The 23622-nt window shown below is 43.4% G+C and overlaps 1 protein-coding gene across 7 annotated transcripts in view; it reads right to left on the bottom strand.

Moving 5' to 3' along the window:
• Positions 1 to 23622, bottom strand: part of CRIM1 (cysteine rich transmembrane BMP regulator 1) — a 188885-nt gene that overhangs the window by 140131 nt on the left and 25132 nt on the right. For 6 of the 7 annotated variants that reach the window (XM_032352989.1, XM_032352988.1, XM_032352991.1 and 3 more), the window contains exon 2: positions 8830 to 9003. The exons of the other annotated variant lie outside the window; for it this stretch is intronic. In XM_032352989.1, coding sequence (XP_032208880.1) covers positions 8830 to 9003 — 174 coding nt within the window. The remainder of the gene's footprint in view (positions 1 to 8829; positions 9004 to 23622) is intronic. 7 annotated transcript variants of the gene reach the window in all.

Below are 23622 nucleotides of genomic sequence, written 5' to 3'. Positions count from 1 at the left end.
GGGAAGAACTAGCAGCGCAGCCTCTCCTGGGGGCTCCCAGGAAATGCAGACTAGTCCAGTCCCTGTAAATCAAAACCTCAGTGTGTCCACTAAGCCCTCTCAAGTCTAAGGAACGTAGGGAACTCCCTGTGCACCTGGCGCCCGGACCTCCCCATGGCCTGCGAGCCCCACGTGGGAACATGGGTCAGGGCAGAGCCGGGTGCCTCAGTCATCTTTGTACTTATAATGGGATGGTAGCAGACGTCCTGCTACGGCGGACAGTGTCTCCATCCCACACAGTGCCAGTGCCCAGAGGGTCAGGAGGGAATTCTGTTGCACTATCTCAAAGACAGACGAATGTTTAATAACATGCCCATCTCCATTTGATCACATTTCCTTGAGTGTTGTGAGAGTGTGTGTGTGTGTGTGTGTGTGTGTGTGTGATTCCCTACAGCACAAAACGTTTGAGAAAAAAGTTCTGTGGATAAAAGGATTCAGTATCTGATTTCTTTCTACATACTAATTAAATTTTTGTCTACTAACAAATATTACAGATGGCATCACAAGGCGCTCTCTCTGATGAGGCCACACACAGCACAGGTTGTACCGTGGGCTACACTGAGAAAACGGTAAGAATAAAATGTAGCACTTACACTTGTGTGAAAAAAAAAAAAAATAAGGGAAACGTAAAACGCTAAAAATGGAATAATAAGCCCACATAATATTAACATTTCCTCAGGTACGACTGAAAGAGTAAATTTAGATCACAGAATAATTAATAAAATTGAAGTTCTGAAGCAACTGTTATTTAGGTTTTTAAAAACTGAGAGGAAAAATTCTGTAAAACAGAAGTCATTTGTCTGTATCGAAATTAGTTTAGCATCAGAACATACAGCCATATAATATAAATGTTCCTCTTGTTTTAAGCAGAAGAGAAAAAAATACAAGTATCTAACTAGCTACATTAAATTCTCTCCTCTTTTTTCTTTTTTTTAAGATTTCTTAATTTACTTACTTGACAGAGAGAGAGAAAGCACAAGCAGGGGGAGCAGCAGGCAGAGAGAGGGGAGAAGCAGGCTCCCTTCTGTGCAGGGAGCCTGACGAGGCCTTGACCCCAGGACCCTGAGGATCATGACCTGAGCCGAAGGCAGATGCTTAACAGACTGAGCCACCCAGGCATCCCTCTCTCATCTTTTTTTCTAACCTTTAATCTTTGCCTAAACATATACAGTCCATGCAACATAAGTTTAGAGAACAGATAAATGCTTAAAGATATAATTTAAGACATTTATAAAATATCTTTGAAAAATTAAGAGCAGGGACGTCTGGGTGGCTCAGTGGGTTAAGCAGCTGCCTTCGGCTCAGGTCATGATCCCAGCGTCCTGGGATTGAGTCCCACATCGGGCTCCTTGCTCGGCAGGGAGCCTGCTTCTCCCTCTGCCTCTGCCTGCCACTCTGTCTGCCCGTGCTCACTCTCTCTCTCTGACAAATAAATAAAATCTTAAAAAAAAAAAAAAATTAAGAGCAAGTTCCCATAGCCTATCTAAAATGTGATTCTGTTTACACCTTTCTATCTGCACCTTTAGGGTCATTTAGAATACGGCCCCTCAGTTAAACGCAAAACAAAGTCAAACTGGTAGACACGGATGTAGTGACAACATGTGCTCAACACTTACTTTCTGAATTAATAAATGAATAGAGAACAAAGATGAATGAAGAAAGAAAGCAGCTCCGAAGTGAAAGAAGGAACCTCAGAAGGTTACAGACAACACTGAGAGGACTCTGCTGGACCGAAAGCGGCTACAACTTTCGTGCTCATCCCTTACTTTCCCATCCAACTATTTACTCGCCTTAGCGTCCTACCCTGGATGGCTCTGATCTCAGCTATGGGTCTGACCAGGCCCACTCCTGTACTCTCACACACTTTAAAGGCTTTTCTGAATAAGGGAGTACAAATCAGTCAATCCACCAATAACTGATCATTAAAATGATATACTCCATTTTATACCTCCCACTCCCAGGGGCAGCGACACTCGTGTTTAAGGCTAACTTGAGACTGGCCGCCAGCAAGGGTTCCTAGGCTTTCCCTCCCTGTGCTGAGGGAACACTTCCTGCACTGCCATCACTGCACTTGCAGTGTGCCAACACGGCCAGGCATGTGTGTCGTCTGTGGAGCACACACACTACTGTCTCATTAAACTTCCTAAAAACACTCACACTCCTCATATCGCTTGCGTACTCATTAACAGCACGACACTCTCACTGGGAAGATGACTCACAATCTTATCTCCAGCCCAGATCTCTGAGGTCCAGACTCCTAGGTCCTGTCTTCCCCTTGATCCCACGACACCTCAAACACAACAAAACAAACTCAACAGCCACCTCATCCAGCCTCCCATAAAGCTGCTCTCCTTGTGGTCCACATTCTAATAAATAACACCACTAAACAGCCTGACCTCCATGCCCTCTTGAGCCTCTAGCTTGACAATCACCTCCTCCTCCCCAAATTTGGCCATCTTCAATTTCCTCATGCTCCAAAGTCAATCAGCCACTAAAACCCACTGCCTTGACCACTGTAGTTTCCTCCTAATCTACACTCTTCTGCCCATCCTCTCTTTTCTAGCTCCAAGGCTGTTCTCTCTCTCTCTCTCTCCTCCTTTCTGTTGAGCCACCCAACATACTTCTCACAGCTGAACTCGATTCCCAAGTCCTCCACAAAGTCTTCCTTGATTCATCCAGCTTATTAATGTGGAGGTTTTGTCTACTCCATATATAAGGTGATGATGTAAAGTATCACATCCCAGTTTCTTTGATTATCTTTTCTCTAAAATATCTTGTAGAGAAAAAGTAATTAAGTGAAGCCCCAAATTATAAACCATTTAATGTTACCGCAAATGCTTTTTAGCTAAACTAAAGGAGGAATTTCTTAAACCCTAATCTTCCTCCTTTTGCAAAATATTCATTGTGTCTCCAAACAGGAGTAAATTTCACATTATCTATACTATCCCAGTAATCCACATGATGAATATGCAGCAATGCCTACAAAGTATATTTAAGAACACACTTTATGGATCACACACAGGTACCCCTTCAGCCAGTCTCCTCTGTGTGGACTGGGTTTTTATTTTTCTCTAGAATCTCTCAACAAAGTTATACCTTCTTGAAGAAAGGAAGGGCTGACCTCCTCTCAGGGATATATACCTTTGTCGTCCTCAGTATACTTACCACTGAGCTTGAAGTCCACTTACTGGGTTAATTACACAAAAAAATAGCTTAAGTGACAAATAGCTCTACTTGGGTGTCAGATTTAATTCGTCTAAAACAAAACTCTTGAATCTTCCTTACATCTATTCCTGCTCCTAGGAAAAGGCACCACTTTGCTTAAAACCCAACATCCAAGAGTACTCCTTGATTCCGTTTTCCCTTACCCCCAATGCGTAATCCAACAATTCTAGTTCCAGATTATATCTGAAATCCACCCATCCCTTCATCTCCGGCTCTGAAGTCTGAGCCACCACTACCTCTCCCCCGAACTACCGAAAGAACCCCTACCTGCCACTCAGTTCCATTCTTGCTTCCTGCGGCTTCCCACAAGTCTCTGCCCCACCAGACACATTGTTGAAGAAACACAAAGCAAGTAATGCTATTCCCTGTTCATAACCCTTTAACAGCTTTTTAAAATAGCTTTCCTATGTCCTCATGATAAAAGCCATTCAGTCTAACTTACATGGCATTACGTGATCTACCCCGCAACCTCCTCTTCTCTCCCACGACACTCCAATCTCACGGACCTTCTTGTTTTTTCTTGCTATTCCTCCAACACACCAAGCTGGCTTAGAACTTTCCCATTTGTGGTTCCCTCTGACTGGAATTCTTTCCTGCGAGAGCATCCTAAATCTGATACTCTCTTACATTCAGACTTTAATGCAAATGCTCTCCCTTCATGGAAAACTTCCCTGACCTCTGTACCTAAAAGCAATTTTCTCGCTAACCCCAGCAATTCTCATATCATCCTAATCACTGTTTTTCAGAGCTCCCATCCATCCCATTATACACTATTTCCTGTTCATGTCTGGGTTTCCATGTGACCCCCTCCTTCTGAATGTCAGCTCCATGGCAGCTGTATCCCCATCCCGGAGATCTGTGCGCAGCACACATTAGGCACTCAATAAATAGTTGTCGGATGAATGAATGTCTGAATGTTTTCCAGGGTGTTTTTCATCCTTCCTAAACTCGGTTTCATATTTCTGACTACTTTTTGAGCTTCTGACCACTCTGAACTATAATAATTTTTTTTAGAAAGTAAAAGCCACTGACCGCAGCACGGAGTCATATGCATACCTGAAGGTCCACCTCACTCAGTGCACCGTGGAAATCTTTGGTGGCCACCCTGACTATGGTTATTAAGCTCGGAGTGGCTCCTCCAGAGAACCGGGCGCTGCAGGGACTGGTACTGCTCTTGCTACTTTCGTCCCCTCCTCTGATGACCCATCAGTTTAACTCTTGTGAAGTTCGGCACAACATTTTACCAAATCAAGAATGAACAGAAAGTGGAGCATAAAATTATGAGCTTCATTAAGATCAAGGTGGGGTGACCTGCAGGTCATTCCCTTTATCAGACTTCCTCCTCTTCGGAGAAACACAGAGGATTCTGACAAGCCCTTCCGCACAGCGCCAAGGTCGGCTGTTACCCAGGGTCCTGCTGCCCCTACATTTGTGACCAGCTGATCTTACAGTGATGTGTTCATGAATTTTAGGCAAGAAAACTTGTGGTAAAATCCCGGACCAACTCCTTCCCTTTTCAACGGAACTTGTTTAATGCCCAGAAATTGCGAGTATTCTTTATCAGTCTATAAATATGACACTGAAATGCCCTTCAATGACTTCGACACATTTTTTTTAAATGTTGCTGTGGTTATGTTTAGAACTCATGCTCAGAATTTACTCTCAAAGCACAGAAGTGGAGACACGTGCTTTCTCATTATGCTCTGGCAAGAATACTACTCTTCCTGCCCCACCCCCGGCCCTGCACACTTGAACACTAGAAACCACCCGGAAGAATGGACCTAAACAGAGGGCTTATCTAGAACAAACTACTTATCTTCCCACGAGAGAACAACAAGAATCAAGTCTAACCTACTAACTAGGAAGTCTACCTACTAACGATGAGGTCACTCATCGTTACTGGACTCTAATCCTCACTGGGCTCTGCAAAATCGTCCATGCCCTGCACAACCCTCCCCCCCAACCAAGTCCTTCTACTGAGCCTTCTAGGACTAACGGTCATCACCACAGTCCCCTCTGGCATCCTTCTCCCCTCACCTCCATGTTTTAACGACAGAAATACAGGTACCCCCTGGTTCCTTGGCCCCCAAGTACTCGTGTGTAGGGGTGGCTTCCTTTCCCACACTCCACAAACCTGAGGCTGGGGCGGTGTCTCCTCTGTTCTCACTGCCCTTTCAGGTCACTCTTCCCACCCCCCTTTAAAAAATGAAACCTTGTTCACGTGAAGCACATGCGATGGGATTGTGGACGTGCTACAGGGAGCTGTGTCTTCCTCATTTCCTGCTCCTGTCCTTCCTGGCACAGGTCACGCACGACCACAGACAAGACTCCTGCATGACCCTGGATCTCAGACCTTCCCTTCCTATCAGACACACCAGGAAATGTCCTAACCCCACTTAGATGCCCCTGTCCACCTACACTGCGTCTGCACTGGAGCTGGAGGAAGCAACAACTGTGTCGGGGGGTGGCCCTTCCAACGGGTACGTGCGTGCCTCCAGGCTCCAGTGAGCCGTCCATGCTGGTGGGCGAGCAGAACCTGCGTTCCTGGTTAAGGCACTCGTCCCTCTCTCGGAGGTCTAGTTCACACCCTCCTCCTCAGTATTTCACACCCCCTCTCCCACCTCAGTGTCAGCTGACAACCTTGTTTATCGTGTCTGAGAAAAAAACAATTTTGCTCCTCTCTCCAACACTTGGCTCCTACAATGAGTGCTATCTTGCTTTTTACTAGATCATTCTTGCCATCATTCAAACATGCATATCCTCATATTTTTAAAGCCCCTCTTGACCCTCCACGTCCCTAAAACAACCACCCCGTCATCCAGTTCCACTTCAGCACAAACATCTCAAAAGCGTCCCCACCTCCGTGACTTGGACTAGCATTCTTGTGCTATTTCAGGTGGGGAACCCTAGAATCATCTTTGTGCATTTCTAGCCCTGTCTCTCAGCAAAATGGTGTGTATGCGCCTCTTCCCTGATGTCTCCCTGCTGGTCCCCAGTTCAGTCTCCAGTGGCACCACGTCTAAGTACCTGAAACAGCTCTCCAGGGAGCCTCTGGACCGCAGTGTCTCCCCTGCTAACCCACTCCCCATCCCCCCAGAGCCGCCATCTGCCCATCAATCGACGGCCTCGCCAGGCTGATTCTCTCTGCTCATAAACCTGCAATGGTTCCTGAGAGTTCCTAGGACCAGGCCTAAGCTCCTTCTGAGATGTGAAGAGACTCTGTCCTCCAGTCCCAGGCTGTTCCCCATCTTTAGTTTCTCTGACCTATCAACATAAAAGCTTTTAGACCACCATCCCCTGTGTCTTACAGAAGTCATGTAAGTCCTACTTCAAAGTTTCATTCTTTTGTCCATATTGTTCCCCTTCCCAGAACCCATCACCACGCAAATTCCAAACTGTTCAGACTCCACCCGCTCCAGGACACCTTATCCTACAATTCCAGGTCACACTTTCCCGGCCTTAAATTCCTAGAAGCAATCTAAATCTTCATTGCTTTTAAGGACTGCCATAGTATACAGTACTGTATCACCACTAATTCTTTCATATGCCAATACGCACTCGACTACCGGCAGGGCTTTCTCCTTCCAACTTGTTTCTCAGGAGAAGGAAATCCCCTAATACTGACTTCTTACAAGATCTTGAATATTGCAGGGTGCTTTATTTTGAAAAACCAAAGTACTCTGTGTAGAAGATAGATTAACTTTAAATGAGCTCAACCAGTTCTACTTTTGGATTATATAGAGGTCATCTAACAGAATCTGTTTAAAAAAACAAAAAGTAAAGAAATTTACTCAGCTACAGTAATTATTCCTGAGGGAATGCTCTCAAAATTGGAAGTGCTGGATCTTGTACACAATCTACTTAGAATCACTTTAAAAATCAATGCCGTTAATCTCCACATTGTAAAGATCATAAATATACACATAACTAATTTTAAAAATGCAATTGTCCCACTTTTATGTGAAAAGACACTGAATTTTGAACAGAACTCCTTGTGATACCTTAGATTCACAACCTGCTGCACGGCAGACCATTCAGTTGGTGAAGACGGCATGCTGGGGAGCAAGGCGTTAAGGGTCCTGGAAGGGAGCCTGAACAAAGATGGTGGCAGCAACAGAGATACATTTGAAACGTTTTAGGGGGTTGGGGGGGGGACAGTTTTGTGAAATATAAGAGTGGCAAAAATCGTCTGAACTGCTGTATCATTTTATTTCAGATCATGTGATTTTCAGTATTATGAGAAGTAAATTATTTAAATAGATATTTGACCACTATCCCTGCAAGTTTATTTATGCTAAAATTGGCAAAATACTCTTTTCTCTTTTTTGACAAGCAATGGGGTAGGGACAGGGGTTAGCAAAGAGCCACAAGATGATAAGAATGAACTAGGTTACAGGTTGTCCAATGTCCTGATGTAGTAGGAAAAATACTTTACATGGTTCGTCCTGGGCTTATTACTGAGCAGTGGTACAGAGCTCAGCTTTCCAGTTTTCTAATTTAAGGGCCAGACTAAATGTTACCTAACTAAGACTCTCTGTAGTTCTTAAATTTTACTTTTACTGTTTCCTACTATAATCTCTTTTAATGCTTCAGTAGCATTGGTAAATACAAAGAGAAAAGCTATTTTAGAGGCTGCTATAAATTTCTCTTTTTTTATTACCATTTAACAGGAACTGGAAACAATACAATTCAAAAACTTCAGTCTTCCTATACTGCCCTTATGAGATCTCACATATCCTCACTATTCCAAACCGATTACCAATCCCTCCACCCTAGAATGACATCATGCTAGCGATAACGGGTTTACTTAAGAATGTCTGGCTCCTCTCTTTTTGTTCGACATGAGGAACAAGGAGCTAGGACAGAGTTTCATGCTGGTCTGGGGCCTTATCCTTTGTTAATCCTGGTTTCGAGCCATGGTACCAAGCTCTGGGCATGCCACTCACAGTTACTGTAGCTAGGAATCATACTTCCATGTCTCCAATCTATTGCCTAGGTTTTCTGCAGGAATGTACAAAAGTTATAGGCCATAGGAGCACAATTTTGTTATTTTAATGTAATGTCTGACTTCATTCCACAGGAGAACCACCAACGACCCATCCACACCTAAGTGGTTTTGCTCCACGGCAAAACCCACCCAAGCCTTCAGCTATCCCTGTGCAATCCTCCCATCTCTGCTGAAGAGACACCCTTTTTTGCCAGATGAGCTGCATTTCTCATTAGCACTCCCCTCGTGGAGAGCCTGCTACAGTAAATCAAGCGGAACGGAGCTGGCGACAACAGATGCCCATCGTGAGCACAGCGCTTGTGAAGTCATCCCGTATGCAGAGGTGACCTAAGCAAGGTGGCGCAAAGGACGCAGCTCGTGAGCCACAGCATTACCAAATGCACAGCCCGCAGGACCCGCAGACGCACATGGCACACACATACACACGCCATCCCATCAGTCATCCGGTGCTTCTTGTTTGGGACTATAAAAGGTACCCGTCTCGTAAGCGTGTCTCTGCCTCTTCGAGCTCCAATACGACATAGCGCGAAGCCTGACGACTGGGAATCAGTACTTACCTTCGATCCTCTTCAAAGCTGAAAGGCACATATCCTTCCTGGGAAACTCGAAGGGATTGTTGCAGGTGCGAATGGTGTCACATTCACATTTCCCGTTGATTATATTGCATCCAGAGACAAGGTTCTCGTTGCAGGGTTCAAAACCAAGCAGCTGGTCATCGTCCCAGTTCTCGTCTGTAAAACAATGAACAACCACAGAATATTGCTTGCAGCTTCATTCAAAGGCCTGTCTGAAAGCAAAAATGTGCGAAGATGTCAAGATTAACACTGAACACTGACACCTCGATTTATGAAAGGTGGTTTTGGCTGCAATTTGACCAATGAATGAAATCCAGCCTCCGAATAAGTGAGAAAAAGGAAACAGAGCCATACATGTAGACATTAAATAACCACATATATAAACGTGTATGATCAAAACCCACCACTTCTCTTATGTGTTATTTTACAAGGATTCCTGGATTTTCCTGCTTTGAATAAAATTACAGGAGACACTTCTGTCAACTTACAAAATGATTCAAAAACACCCAGTTTTTTGTTGGTTGTTTTTTTTTTTTTTTTCCAGCCCATCTGGTAGAGGCAAGCTTTGGGTTTAAAACAGCTGGCAATTTAATCCATCAAGACAGCTAATCAGCATAAAACCTCAGACACCACCAAAGAAGGGAGAATGGATACGGTGGTAAAGGAGTCCTCCAACGCATTTCAGCTCAGATGCTAATGTCCACTGGGCCCAAAACCAAAGCCAGAGAGGACAACAAAACTGGACCAAAATCACTATCCTGGTCACAGAATGACAGGAGTAGACTGTAAGAAACAAAGCAGATTTCAAAATTATGTTCATGGGCTCCAGCTCAGACAAACGAAACGCGGAAGAAGCACGACAGGACCATCGGCCAACTCAGTCCTGAATGGTATTTCTCACAGCTGAAACACCTCTTACAGGCAATCCGACTACTTATGAGTCTTTGGGTCACTGTATGCATTTCCCCCCTCTTAACATTATCTTTAATAGACACTTTGTCGTACCTTAACTAGGTACTACCTGTTAAATAGTAAACATGTTTCTGATAACTGTATCTGGAGAGAATTTTTTAAAGTACTTGAATTTAAGATACCTTAAACCTGCTGCTCACACAAAGGCAGGTATAAAGCTACCCTGAGAATGTGTTTTCGTGGAAGACAGTGTAAACAGATGGCTGTAATTTTTTTTACAGCTAAAATTTTACTTCTGGTGACATCACTAACTTAATGCAAAAGACTGTTCTCCCTTCCTGAAGTAAATAATTTTTTTTTGTCAAGGGGTCTTTAGAAAGATATCACTTACAATATAAAGAGCTTCATAGCAATTCTTTGAAAACCTCTTCTGTTCTGATTTCAGGTTCACTTTTTTTTTTTAATATTTTATTTATTTATTTGACAGAGAGAGAGAGAGAGATCACAAGTAGGCAGAGAGGCAGGCAGAGAGAGAGAGGGAAGCAGGCTCCCTGCTGAGCAGAGCACCCTATGCGGGGCTTGATCCCAGGACCCTGAGATATGACCTGCGCTGAAGGCAGAGGCTTAACCCACTAGCCACCCAGGCACCCCCAGGCTCACTTTTTTGATCAAAGTCTCAACTCTTAGTAAAACGACTTTACAAGTTTAAACAAAAACACAATTAATCTGTTTTAAGATGTTTTCCTGTTTAGCCTATATTTGGTTTTTAGAAATAACATGTAAACACACAAAGGTACATTCCTACCTTCAAAACAACACTGAAATCACTAAATTATCCTGAAAGGAAAACCAGAAAAGAACATAATGAAAGAACCTGACGTGGGAAAGTGGTTAATAATTTAGGCTTCAGTTATAATACAGAATACATTGGACATATAAATGATTTCCCATCTCTACATTTATTTGTTGAACAAGCTATTAGTACTACTCTCCTAGTCCAGTTCAGTCTCCTAGTCCAGTTCAGTGAAATCTGTCATGAAAGAATTTTTGTGATTTTATATTCAAATCTGTAACTCAAAGTTAGTTGACCCCAAGGAACTTAAAAACTTGTAAGAAATCAAGTTAACATTTGAACCACTGGAAAACTAGTCTCTTCTATTTCTCATTTCCCCCATCATACTCAGAGAAGAAATCTTTTTACTATTGGTTAATCCATCACCCAATCGAGCGGATACTGATTTTTTTTCCCCACAGCAAACCTTCTTTCTTTCCATTAGAACTAGAACTCCCTGAAGACCTCATTCTCCTGAAGGACTGCAACATCCCCCTCTCTAGTCTCCCTACCACTATCCTCTTGCCTCTCTGCTAACTCCCTTCCCCATGCTATCATCAGAATCATTGTCCTCAAAAAATAAACCTGCTCAGTGGTCCTTTCTTACCAACAAGAAAAAGCTGGAACTTTCTTACAGTGGAATAAAAGGTTCTTCATGATACGGCTTGCACTTCTACAGACTCAGGTTTCACCGATCCCTCACACACCCTAATGCACTAAGCACCCTGAGATTCTCACTATACCCTGAGTAACTGCTTCCCCACCCAGCTGCCTACAACACCTCCCCCATTCTTCCTGTGGTTAACTCCTTTTCATCCATCAAGACCCAGTTCAAATGTTACCTCTTTGGGGAAGTTTTCTCTACTATGAGCAGCTCCATTTTCCATGCCCCCTCAGGCAGGTGCACAGACCTCTGGTATCCTATGGTACTGGCTTTACGTAAGTCAAATTTCCCCACTAGGTAGAGCCCTTGTGCCTAGGAGCCGGGTCTTATCTAACTTTGAACCCCCTTAACCCTAGAACTTAGTTCAGTGTTCATTACCTACACGTAAGGTACTATAACATACATACATACACACACACACACACACACACAAATATGTGTGTATATATATGCTTTTTATATATATGTATGTATGTAAAATTTTTTATATATATGTATGTATGTAAAAAATAGGACTATATATCTAGCCATGTATTTCATCAGTGGTATGGTCAATGCTGCTGTTCATGTGTTTTTTAGGAAGACCATTTTATTTGACTGTGAAATCCGAATTAAAAGGCAATTGCTGTTGATGCTCTTCCCAACTTCTTCCTGATTCCTGCTTTGTTCCCAGTAGGAGCCTGTGGGCAGCAGCGACAGGCCGATGGAAAGATGCACAGCTAAGCTCGACTGTCCCCTCAAAAAATGCACGGCCACCAAGTCCAGTTAGGAAGCAGTGGACTCTGAACCCCAAATGTCTTATATACCTTTTTCTTTTTTGAGAGGAAATCTTTTTAATTCTATGCCCCCACCCTAATCATTACTTTTTCTTCTTGACAAATAGTTCCCTTAGCAACCATTGCACTATGGGATCAAGTACAACACACTTCTGAGACAAATGCTTTTATGTTTTTCTAATACAGAACATCATACTTTAAAATAATTTAACAGCCAACCAACAAGAACTCAAAGCAAAAATTCAGTGAGGTTTGAGTATAGAAATCAAATCTGAGCCCAATAGTTCTGCAGAGAGGGGCTGGCAAATTTGATGTTTTTAAATCTCTCTTAAGTAAATCCATCTGTACAACGCAAAGACAAAGGCTTTGATTCTCTGAATCCTGATTTCTCCTTGGATTGGTCAGGGGGTAAAAAAAGGAGTTACAAACAGGAGTACTGCCCTTTAAATATTTATTTCAAGTAGTCTTTTTTCCCCGGTACTCTCCAGTCAAGATAAAGTCTCCAGCCAGAAGAGACAACTGAGATACCTCTGTGACTATACTTTTAAATCTGTAACTTCTGCAAGACACGAAACCGGGACGTTGAGCTATTTTCTCTCAATGTAAGATGAGAGAAATCTAATAATTTCAAGTATGAATTAAAATTCATGTATGTTTGAGTATGTCCAAATGCGTTAAGTCCCTCAGTAAGGAGACGGTCATACAGAACTGCTGCCCAGACAGCTCCACTCGGAGGCTTGGAAGACATCCCGAGACGTGGTGCTCTCCACCATGAAACACAGTCACCTCACACACACTTCCCATTTCGTCCCCCAGAACGACAGTATGAGATGCGAAAACAAGAGTAATGAGGGGCAGGAGACAAATGCGATGACTGGTGGTTGGTGCCGCCGCCTCCCTTCACGCTGAGATACCAGCAGCGTGACCACCACTGCCTTTGAAGCCCCAGTGCAAAGGATGACACACAGAATAAAAGAAACACTTTAATACTGCCATGAAGACAGTCTGGACCTCATAGACTACCTGAAAAGGTCTTGGGATCCACCCCCAAGGGGCTGCTGTTGTAAAGAGCATGTCTTGCTGATACACCTGGGCCAAGGCAGCACAGGATCCAGGTCTAAGAAGTAACAAAGATCATGGGGAACCTCTTCTCCTAATGCTTACCCTAAACCACAGACATGTGTCCTCATGGGGATTTAGCTGCTACGTAATCAGGGGGAAAAAGGAAAATGAAGTTAATAAAATGCAAATGTTGTGTTGATTCTTACATGATCTTTCTCAGCACATTAATGCTATGAAAAGATCAAGAGCAAGTGTTCTCACAATGAAAGGAAAAGTCTGAGCAATAATGAACACTTTAATTAAAAGCTGATAGTCTTCTTTAAATTCCCTCCTCTGGTGCAAGAAATGACGGCTCTAGTGAATGAACTTTCCATGACATTCAACTACCCAGGGAGGCTGCAAATGCAAATGCAAAAAACTAGAGATATTTCCCCCCTGTATTTAAACATCATGATGAAGAAACTACCCTTAGATTTTGGGTTCAATTCTGATGAGCCTGGTCTCCATTATAGGTGAGTGTCCTCAAGCATGACTCTGCCCTGAAGGAAGCAGTAGGGGTGGGAGGTAAGCCTGCAAAGGGTTCGCTGTCCAGGCTCCAGGTGCAAAAGCTACGGTGGCTTACCTTGGTCAGTGTTTTCATTTGGATTCTTATTGTCTATATCTACCTCTCTGTATATAGTTCCGTAGGTTTTGAGTGTCCTACCCCTACCCCTATCTTTCCCCATACCTCTCTGTTTTTAGTGTAGTAAATGATTGTGCAGAAGGCTGGTTTTTGTTTTAAGAGCACACATGTGGTGCCAAAGCAAAAACACCTGTTCTTCCAACAGCCACATTCAGTCTCATCCTGCACAAGGCATCTTCCAGTTTTCTCAATGATGCCTGACATTCCTTCCTTCCGCATGTTACACTGATGATTTTAAATGCCAGGGCGAGTTAGGAGCTTCAATCCCAAGGGTAGGAGAGAGAGCACTGGGGAGGAGGATGTGGGGGCAGAGGGGTCTCAGAAGATGTGCAGAGTCATCCGACTCCAGATCTGGGAAGCAGCTCCAGGAACCAGCCGTGGCAGCTCTGGCCTGACTGGTCCTGGCTTCCACCTCTCTGCCCTTCAAAATATCTTTCCATCCGCGTGCTGGTGTCTGAAATTCCACTAATATGTAATAAAACATTTCAGGTGTGACTGCACTTACTGGACACGTCACTGTGTCTTCATCTCAAATCTCTTGACTTCCTGGAGGCACAGGCATCTGTATACTCAAAGCCTTACCTTTTCTACCCTGTATCAGCTTAGGTTAATGGAGTTTACTCTAAACCAAGATAGAGCTGCACCCCATTATGTGGCAATCCACTTACCAGAAATATGCTATAGCAGATATTAAAAGGCAAGAAACAAATTCACAGTACACACTCAGAAGCTCACAGTAATGGAATTCTGTTGGCAGAGGAGAAGCTTCTGGGAATATATATCAAATTAATTCTCCAGCTGTTCACATATCCCTGTGGCTACAGTAAGATGCAAACAGCTAATACTGGCATTTCTTTCCATGCCAGCCCAGAAACTCCAGTGTAATGTAAAATTGCTGCTCTTAACTCCCCCAGCTCCTGGCTGGCTGTTATCAGGCATTCATTTTGCTCAAGGAGGAATCCAATGCTGTGAGCTTTCATTCTCTCTGCTTCAAGCTTAAGGCGGATGTTCCAAAAGCCAGTGCTTCCCTCTCCCTCTCTTCCTGGTGCTGTAATCAGTGCAAAGCAGGAAGGGCAAAATTATGGTTATCAGTAGAAATGATTCATGTTACAAAAATCTGTTTTACAGGCATTTCCACAAAGTGAAACTATGTTAAGCATATGTAACTGTATACCAGAGTGGACAGGCCCTGGCTCTAAAACAATGGGAATGCTAAAATGTGCTCACAAATATTTTTTTGAAGACCGACTTCTTAAACTGATGCAAATCTCTAAATTTAGAGCAAACAACCATGACCACTGACTCGTATTATGTCCAAATGGGGAATTCTCTGAAAAACAAACAGGACTGATCCAATTTACTAAATCAATTTATGTAAATGTATGTTCCACTGCTATAATTTTTGTCAGACACCTTAGCAATACATCTAACGGAAGAGGTCCAGAGATGAACTACGGATTGCAAATTCACCCAGCCATCCAACCAACCATTCTTCCTTCCTATCATCTGGTCCTCAGATTGTGGTCTCTATTAGATACATCAAGAACTGAGCAAGGTGCTAGGAAGCAGGAGTTTGCAGTACAATTTTCTGCCATTCTAATCAAAATCACAAGTGTTAGGAATAAAATAATAATTTCCTTTTTGATAGCAGGAAGCTACTAGGAACAGACAGGAGCTAAAGACAAGGCAAGAAGTGTCTTTAGAAGCAAGGAATTCATGGAACAAGAAGAGAAGTGCAGAGCCTGGGACTACAGGACCCAGTTCCCCTATGTTGCAATTCTGCCGAAATTAGAAACTATCTGTCTTAAATTGCATATAGAAAAACGGACAGCCCAGACATCTGTTCTCCTCATGGACAGTGCCTGACCCAGGAGACCACAGACTAGTGCCTGGCCCTAGTTCTGTCATTAGTTTGCAGAGTAACCTTGAACATGGCATTTAGCCCTCAAGGCTTCAATTTTTTTATTAACAAGGATGTCGAATGGACAATTCATGAGGTCCCTTTAGACTCTGCGCTCATGTTTCCTTGATTCTGCCATCCTGGATGACACTGTCCAATGTTAACAATTTATTGGGAACAGTGTCAGAGAATCACACACTTGAAGTGGTCATCGTTTAAATTTAAAATAGGTTCTTATTTATCAGACCCCTCTGATAGTTTGGAGAACTGTCACAAGGCACAGGAAGGCAAGCCAAGGGTGCTTTTACTATAACAAAGATCACCTTGCAGGACCTTTCTAACACCTCGGTCCTAGAGGATTTACTAGCTGAGTTCTCAATATATTAAAACAGGATTGGCCATGAATTTATATAGAACTAATGAAGTTTTGTCTCATTATACAATTGTCTCTACTTCTATACAGGTTTAGAAATTTCTATGATAAAAAGTTTTTTGTTTGATTTTTAATGGGAGGGGATTACAGGTAAAGTAACCAAATACTTAAAAAGGAAGAACAATAGAAATACGCCATCAACATTGCTGGGAAACAGGGAAGGCAGCCTTTAAAGGGAAATTTCACAGGAAATGAGGTTAAAAAAAAAGGAAAAAAAAAAAAGAGAGCAGAGCATTCAGCCGAAGAAATTAGAAAAAGAGCAACAGAGCAAGTCCAAAGAAACAAGAAAGGTGGAAATCATAAATGTAGGAGGGAAATCAACATAATAGAGATAAAAGTAACACAGGTGATTAACAAAATTAAAAAGTGGCTCTTCAGAAAGGTTATTAAGACATCTCATAAATGGCTTATGATTAACACTCCTGTATAGCAGGTCAGCTCATCCAGGTACTGTGATGTATAAATATAGAGAAACATATATATAAATATATACCGTTAATATACATATATTAGATGTATACATTAATTTATATATAATACATACATCTAATATATGTATATTAAATGAATATATTAATTAATATACATAATATATATTAATATGTATATTAAACATATATATTAAGATTTTTTATTTATTCGTTTGAGAGTGAGCAAGAACGAGAAAGAGAGAGAGAGCGAGAGCAGGGGAAGGGCAGAAGGAGAAGCAGGCTCCCCACTGAGCAGGGACTCACTACCGGGACCCTGGGATCATGCCTGGAGCTGAAGGCAGACGCTTAACCAGAGCTAGCCAGCTGCCCCTATAAATACATTTTTAAAATCAGTTTCTCTTTGGTGGTTTTACCAGGAAGTTACTCAAAGTCGGACATTAAATGGTTATATTTTGGGAATTTTTTAAAATAATGAAGGTATTCGATTGCTCATGGCAATGTTTCCTGAGCTGTAATTACTTTGTACCCTATGGTGTAAAACTCAACTTCCTTATATTTCCCCTGCTTTGAGCCTAGATCTCAGTATTTTTTTAAGGAAACTCTCACGCCTTTTCACCCGGCCCATGTTGGGCAGTGCGGGGCCGGCCTTCCATTCAGGCACAGGTCATTATTGAGCAACACAGTCTTCTCTTGAGCTTGAGTGTCTATTAAAACATGTAACTCCCCATTTCGCCAAACTTCAAAGAACACTGGTTTTCAGCTATCAAATATACTGCTGCTTAAAAGCTAATACATCTTGTTTGAGGGAAATAGTATCTCGAAGAAATGCCTAATTGTGTCCCATTTCCTCTCTTCCCCCAGATACTCTGAAAGCCGGCCGCAGATTAAGCCCAGGGATCCGCCATCTCTAGGTTCACAAGGATCTGTTCTCCTACACAGGTACACTAATATAAAACACACAGTGGGGATGTTATAAGAATAGCCCGGATAAACTTCCTAAGGAGACGGAGTTGGGAAGCAAGGTCTCCAAAACAAAGTTCAACATCCTCCCAGCCAGCTCTTGGGCATGGAAGACCAAGCCTGCTTAGATTTGACCCAAACCCACTTCTTCAGCTCCCCTCTTGCATTCCTCCCCACTTGCTCCACAAGACTCAAGCGCTCAATGCCTACGTGCTCCCGAGCTCCCTAAAGGACCCAGGCGGTTTCCTGACTCCCCAGCTGTGCACAGACTGTTCTCTCCGCCTAGAAAGCTGCTTCTCCTGACTTGCTTTCAAAGTTTCTATTCAGTTATTAATGTTTTCTCCAGGTATCACCCGCTCCATAGGGACGGAATGAAGCATTTCCTCACCACGGGACGCTACTGTATACCTATTAAAATCATTTCGCTATGGCAGTATCATGAAATCGCTCATCTAATCTCCTCTACCAGAAAGTGGGTTCTTGGAAGCTAAAGATCTAGCGTTTCTCTTCTTCTCTTTTTATCCTTGTGACTTTAGGTCTTGGCAAATAGGGTTTAACAAAATAAATATCTGTGAAGGGAGTGAACGGGAATGGGTTAGAGAACAAGAGTTCTTGTTTTCTAGTGCCAAACTTTTCTAGGAAAGTCGGTTTGGTGGTAGGGGAAGAAACATCTTTGGATATCAGTCTTCCCGCTTGTAAAACATTAATACTGCCTCAAATTTTCTTTTAACCTCAACATTGTATTAACCAAAACTTCCACATATCAATAAATATTTATGACATGTTGAGTGAATGAGTATACCTCAACTATGTTAGGTAAATAAATAATAATAAACTATTATCTCTCTTTCTTCGACTTCCGTCTATCACGACTATAATAAGATAATGTGACACAAATTAATGCTTCTTGCCAGAAAGGTACTTGTGGCTATGAATAATGCACAGTCTCATTTTATAAATATTAATGTATGCTCTAACCTAAAATCTGTTAGTCAAATGACCAAGAGCAAAACAGAAGACTACATATGGGAATGCCTTTTTTCTTGATTGCACTCATCCAAAAGTGTGAACCACTAGAATGAAAAGAATAAATGTGATCAGAATCTCAAACAAGAACAAAACGAACACGGCGTTCTGAAAATAAGCTCTTTGACGGAGATATATTTTCCATTATACTAGCTGAACAGTTAGCACAGGTAACGAAGCACGTTTCACACATCTCCCCCCGAGATAAATCTTCTGGTAACAACTAACATTTATCGAGCCACATTTTTTTATGTGCCAGGACAAGACTAGGCGCTTCATTCTCAGACCAACACTTTTAGCTGAGGACAGAAGTTCAGCAACACAGGCCTGAATTCTGCATAGACAACCATCAAGTGGAGAAGAGGAGGAAATAAAGGAACAAGGAAGTGAGGTGGTCAAAGGGCTGGGCAAGATGTCAAGTTCCAGTGAGTTCAGAGGACCCGAGCATCAGGGAAAATGTAGGAGGGAACACTCCTATGTTTCCCGTGTCACTCTGGTAAAGCCCATCTCCAGTGCATATGGCCCCGAGACCAACGGCTGGTGCTGTATCCCAAGGGACAGGCAGAGGCCTCAGGATGACACCTTCTAGGTCAACAGAAGTGGAGTTGCCAGAGGACCCTTGGAAACATCAGAACAGAAAACCCAACAACATAAACATGATCTCAACTACACCATCATCCCAGAAACAAGGGTTTCTTTGTTACGGCAACGATGCCCTCACCCTCACTTAGAGCAGTCCTCCTGAGATTCAAATGGTGATTATTTTAAAAGGTGTAGAATCCTTTCAGGATAATAATTTCATGAAATCGGTTAGCAGTCACTTTGTAAGGGCTGTTTTTATAAATCAACCTGAGCACTGCTGTGAACTTTACCTTAATAATTTATCTGATTTTTTGAAACTAAGCCAGGTAGAAGATAAGAAGAGAATGAATGCTCAAGATTAATTCCAATGACTTTATTTCTCATCCTTACCACTAACTCTAGTACTGTTCTTCAAGGAAATACCATCCCTAAATACTGCACCTAAAAGTGCAAACCTTTAACTTTTTTCATAAATCAAATTTATCTCTATATTTGATCTTATTTTTATTACTACACATGCCAAGATCTCCTACTACCTGGTCCTGGCAACAAAGCACAACCTGCCAGCAATATTCGGTGAACACTGTTTTGCATGCTTGGTTTACAACTTCCTACTGTTACCTGGTTTCATCAGAAGTGAAAGTTTGATGTGTATGTCTACATCTTTTTTATTCTTAAAACACCATTAGAATCCGCATTGCTACAATATGTGTATGTGGGAAGTAGAGCTATAAATCAGAAATGAAAATCAGAGAGACAATTGTGGCCTAGAAGAAACCTCATGCAACACAGGGCCTGTCTGATACACTGATTTCTGAAGGCACCAAATCCTTGAAATCCATCCTAGAAACTCTCTACCTAAAAGCAAATGTAGATTAGGGGACAATGAAAAGCAGGACTCCTGCCTTAGGGTAGGTCGGGAAATGAACATTAGTATCTTGGGAGTTACGATGATTTACAGAGCCATGATTTAATCCCCAAGATTCATGTGAAATAGACCACGTGACGTGAATATAACAAGAACACAGAAGATGAAGAAACTTTAAGAATGTGTTTGAAGACGTATTTGCACATTTCTCATAAAACTGGAGTTTTCTTGGTGTAGTAATTGGACCCCTACGCCTAACAGGCACCAAGCTCTGAGTCACTGGTACTTGGGTTTGGGAATCTCAGTGATGACAATAGTAATGACTACCAACACTATCCAAAAAAAATAATAATTTTTTTTTAAGATTTCATTTATTTATTTAAGAGAGAATGAGGTGGGGGAGGGACAGAAGGACAAGGGAGCCGCACGGGACTCCATGCCAGGACCCCAGGATCATGACCTGAGCTGAGGGCAGATGCTTAACCGACGGAGCCACTCAAGCACTCAACACTATCCAAAAATCTTTACTGGCTCCCACCAGCCCACAGTCTCACGTTTGACCCCTCCCACTGATAAACCAGGCCTGCGCCCAGCACCAGCTAACCTCCCGCTGCACCGGCGGAACCTCCTATCTTACCAGTCCAAGGAAGCCTTGGGGCCTGGGCACTCATGTCACCAAATCCGGAACGCCCATCTCCTGGTTTGTGCCGTCCCCCCCGCCACCGCAACCACTCCCCCAGGTCTCTGATCACACCCCATTTCTCAGTGAGACTTTCCAAGGTCACTCCATTTAAAATGTGTCCAATGGTCCCTGTTCTCCTTCTCTGCCTTATTTTTCTGCACAGCACCTAACTTCTTCTGGCATGGTATAAGTTTTATGACTAATTTTGCTCACATTTTCTCCCTATGTCAGAAAGCTCCAGGCTGGCGGGGATTTATCTGTCTTGCTCATGTCTGAACAGGGCTTACACACAGTAGGTCCTCCTCCACAAGTACTTACTAAACCCATCAGTTCTATCAGTAGACTGTGCACATCCACTCTGGTGGGCCCTGGCCGATTCGGCTTCCTCTGGGAAGGCAAGGCACCATCTTTCTTCCCCCATTCACCTGGAAATCTGCTATTACCTTACTGGGCTCAACTGGTACCTTCTCAGAGTTGACTTGATTTTCTCCCACCTACAAACCCTTCACTTATCCCCAGGCACTGCAGCTGCTTGTCCACAGCTAGATTGTGAGCTTCCCGGGGGGCAGACACCGCGCCTTCCAGATTTCCAGTCACTCCCTGCTGAGATGAGCTGACGGCACACAGCAAGCCCCACGCCCCACTTGCTGAATGGAGAAATGAATGGTAACCTGGAGAAGGTGGCTGGCACGAGCGGACCTTCTGTACTAACAATCTCGTGTGAAAGAACAGAGCGGCAGCTTGAAAGATGCTGTGCGGGTATCTAAGATTCCGGTTTGCTTATGTTTGTCAATACTTAATGCATTTATCTGTAACATTTATATTCATAGATAATAACCTTCCGGAATGTGTGAGGTGCAAAAAAAAAAAAGAAACTGTACAATAATTCATGCCTACCAGGGACTTAGGAAGCAGGCAAAACATCTTTTCAAACATTGCAGTGTCAAAATTATAGAAAAAAGTTGATCTATTTCTACGTTTTAAAGTAAAACACATGCATACATAAACACACACATAGAGAAGTATCTGTTTCCAAAAGGAAACATAAATAAAACCCATGTGAATCACCCAGTCCTTTTGCTACACGCTTACAGCAACACGCATTCCCGCATTCCCGTACTCAGCAAGGCAGGTGGGCTGTACTTCTGCAATGTTATTCTATTTAGTCTTTACAGTGTTAAGTCATGAAAAACTGCTCGAATGAGCCATTTGTGGAAATACATCTACCTTAACTCCTACCTGAAAGGTTAAAAATTACTGTCTATTAACTTCAGTATATGTTTCAAAAACTAATGGATATAAAAGGAAATATCAAATTCCCAAAGGATGCTGTGATGCAATCCATAACCTATTTAACTAACAATAAGAATCACCCAGTTTCAAAGGATTAGAATATACAGAGATAAGTAGCTTTAAACTTACACTTAGGCATTGAACGTAACCTTTAATAATTCCAAATTTATGGAAGAGCTATTGGTTCTCAAAGCAGACTACAAGACGCACACCTTGAAGAGTGAACCACTGACCTGCCACCTGCCCGAAGCATCCCACTGGCGGATTTCGGTATTATTTGGGTAGAGGAAGGGGTGTCACACCCTGTTTACAGGTCCAACCAATGAGTCAAATAACCGCATTTCTTTCTTAGCACCAGGGCCACCCTTCCTAGGGCTCTGTACCATGTCATGTGAGAAAAGAGAAGAGGAGATTAGCAGCCTGCCTTCAGACAGGATGTGGCAGGAACAAGACAACTCCGGGCGAGGGAAGAGTCAACAGACTCAGCCTGGGGAGATTCCGGAAGCAAAGGAAACCCGACCCCTTCAAGTCCGGCTTCCGTTGCAATTTCTCTCCTCCTAGAAAGGTGTTTCAGGGGCACCTGGGTGGCTCAGTCATTAAGCGTCTGCCTTTGGCTCAGGTCGAGAGGTCCTGGGATCAAGCCCAGTTGGGGCTCCCTGCTCAGCGGGAAGCCTGCTTCTCCCTCTCCCACTCCCCTTGCTTGCGTTCCCTCTCTTGATGTCTCTCTCTCCCTGTGTCAAATAAATAAAAGTGTTTCAAAAACACTCTGCCACCTGTAGTTCCTGCTCCCTTCCCACAAGCACAGAATTTTAAAGACTTTCTACAACAAGCTGGCCTGCTGTGGCGGTGAGCCCCACAGATAGCACGGCGACTGTGACTGCCCAGTGACTGCCCACAGCTCTACCGGGGCTCCACGAGGCAGTCCCAATCCACCGCTCCGCACCCGCCTTCTCAGCTTTAATTGGGAAGGAGCTGAGGAAGAAGCAATGTTCCTTTATTCTGGAAAGGGGCAAAGAGCTAGCTGGCGGAGACGTCCCCTGAGGTTGACCCTCAGGGTTTTTTAAAATCTCTTCGATGGCGGTAACTAGCTGGTAACAGTCTGAGGGTGCTCCAGAGCCCGGTGCGTCACTGACAGGACAGAAAGCGACAGCTAAGTGTCAAGAGGACAGCCACCGGAAAGTGCAGCCACCCTCTCTACTAGCCCTGCCTTGCCAAGGGTAAGCATGTTAAAAAGTCCGGAGTCTCTAAAGAAGGGTGGAAGTTTAAGGGAGTCTTTCCTACCTCCCAACATTTGGTTTCTGAAGTAAGAAATGCATCCAGTCTGTACAGTGACTGGACATTCCTTCTTTCCATCTACGAGTTTCTCCTTCATTGCCTCTTGTTACAATGGTTTCCTCTGCATTCTGGTCTGCGCCTCCCATCTTGCCCTCAAATCCTTTCCTCTTCACCCCAATTCCCCCGGCAGCTCACCTCCGGGGGCCCAGCACTGCCAGAGGCCCCCCACCCATGGGCCTGGCCTGAGGAAGGCTGCCTGTTCAGTCGGCCAGCCCAAGGCCCCCACCGGCCTGGTCTCCCCTGTTGTGAGAGTCGACTGGGCCTACTTGGGGAGGTTACACTTCCCTGTACTTCCTCTCTCTGTCCCACCCCAAGTCCATGAGGCACTCTTCCCCCC

This window comes from Mustela erminea, chromosome 7 (assembly GCF_009829155.1).
Source record: "Mustela erminea isolate mMusErm1 chromosome 7, mMusErm1.Pri, whole genome shotgun sequence".
Lineage (NCBI taxonomy): Eukaryota > Metazoa > Chordata > Mammalia > Carnivora > Mustelidae > Mustela > Mustela erminea.
Note: the sequence above shows the minus strand (reverse complement) of the source record. Positions and strands in the feature narration are given on the sequence as shown.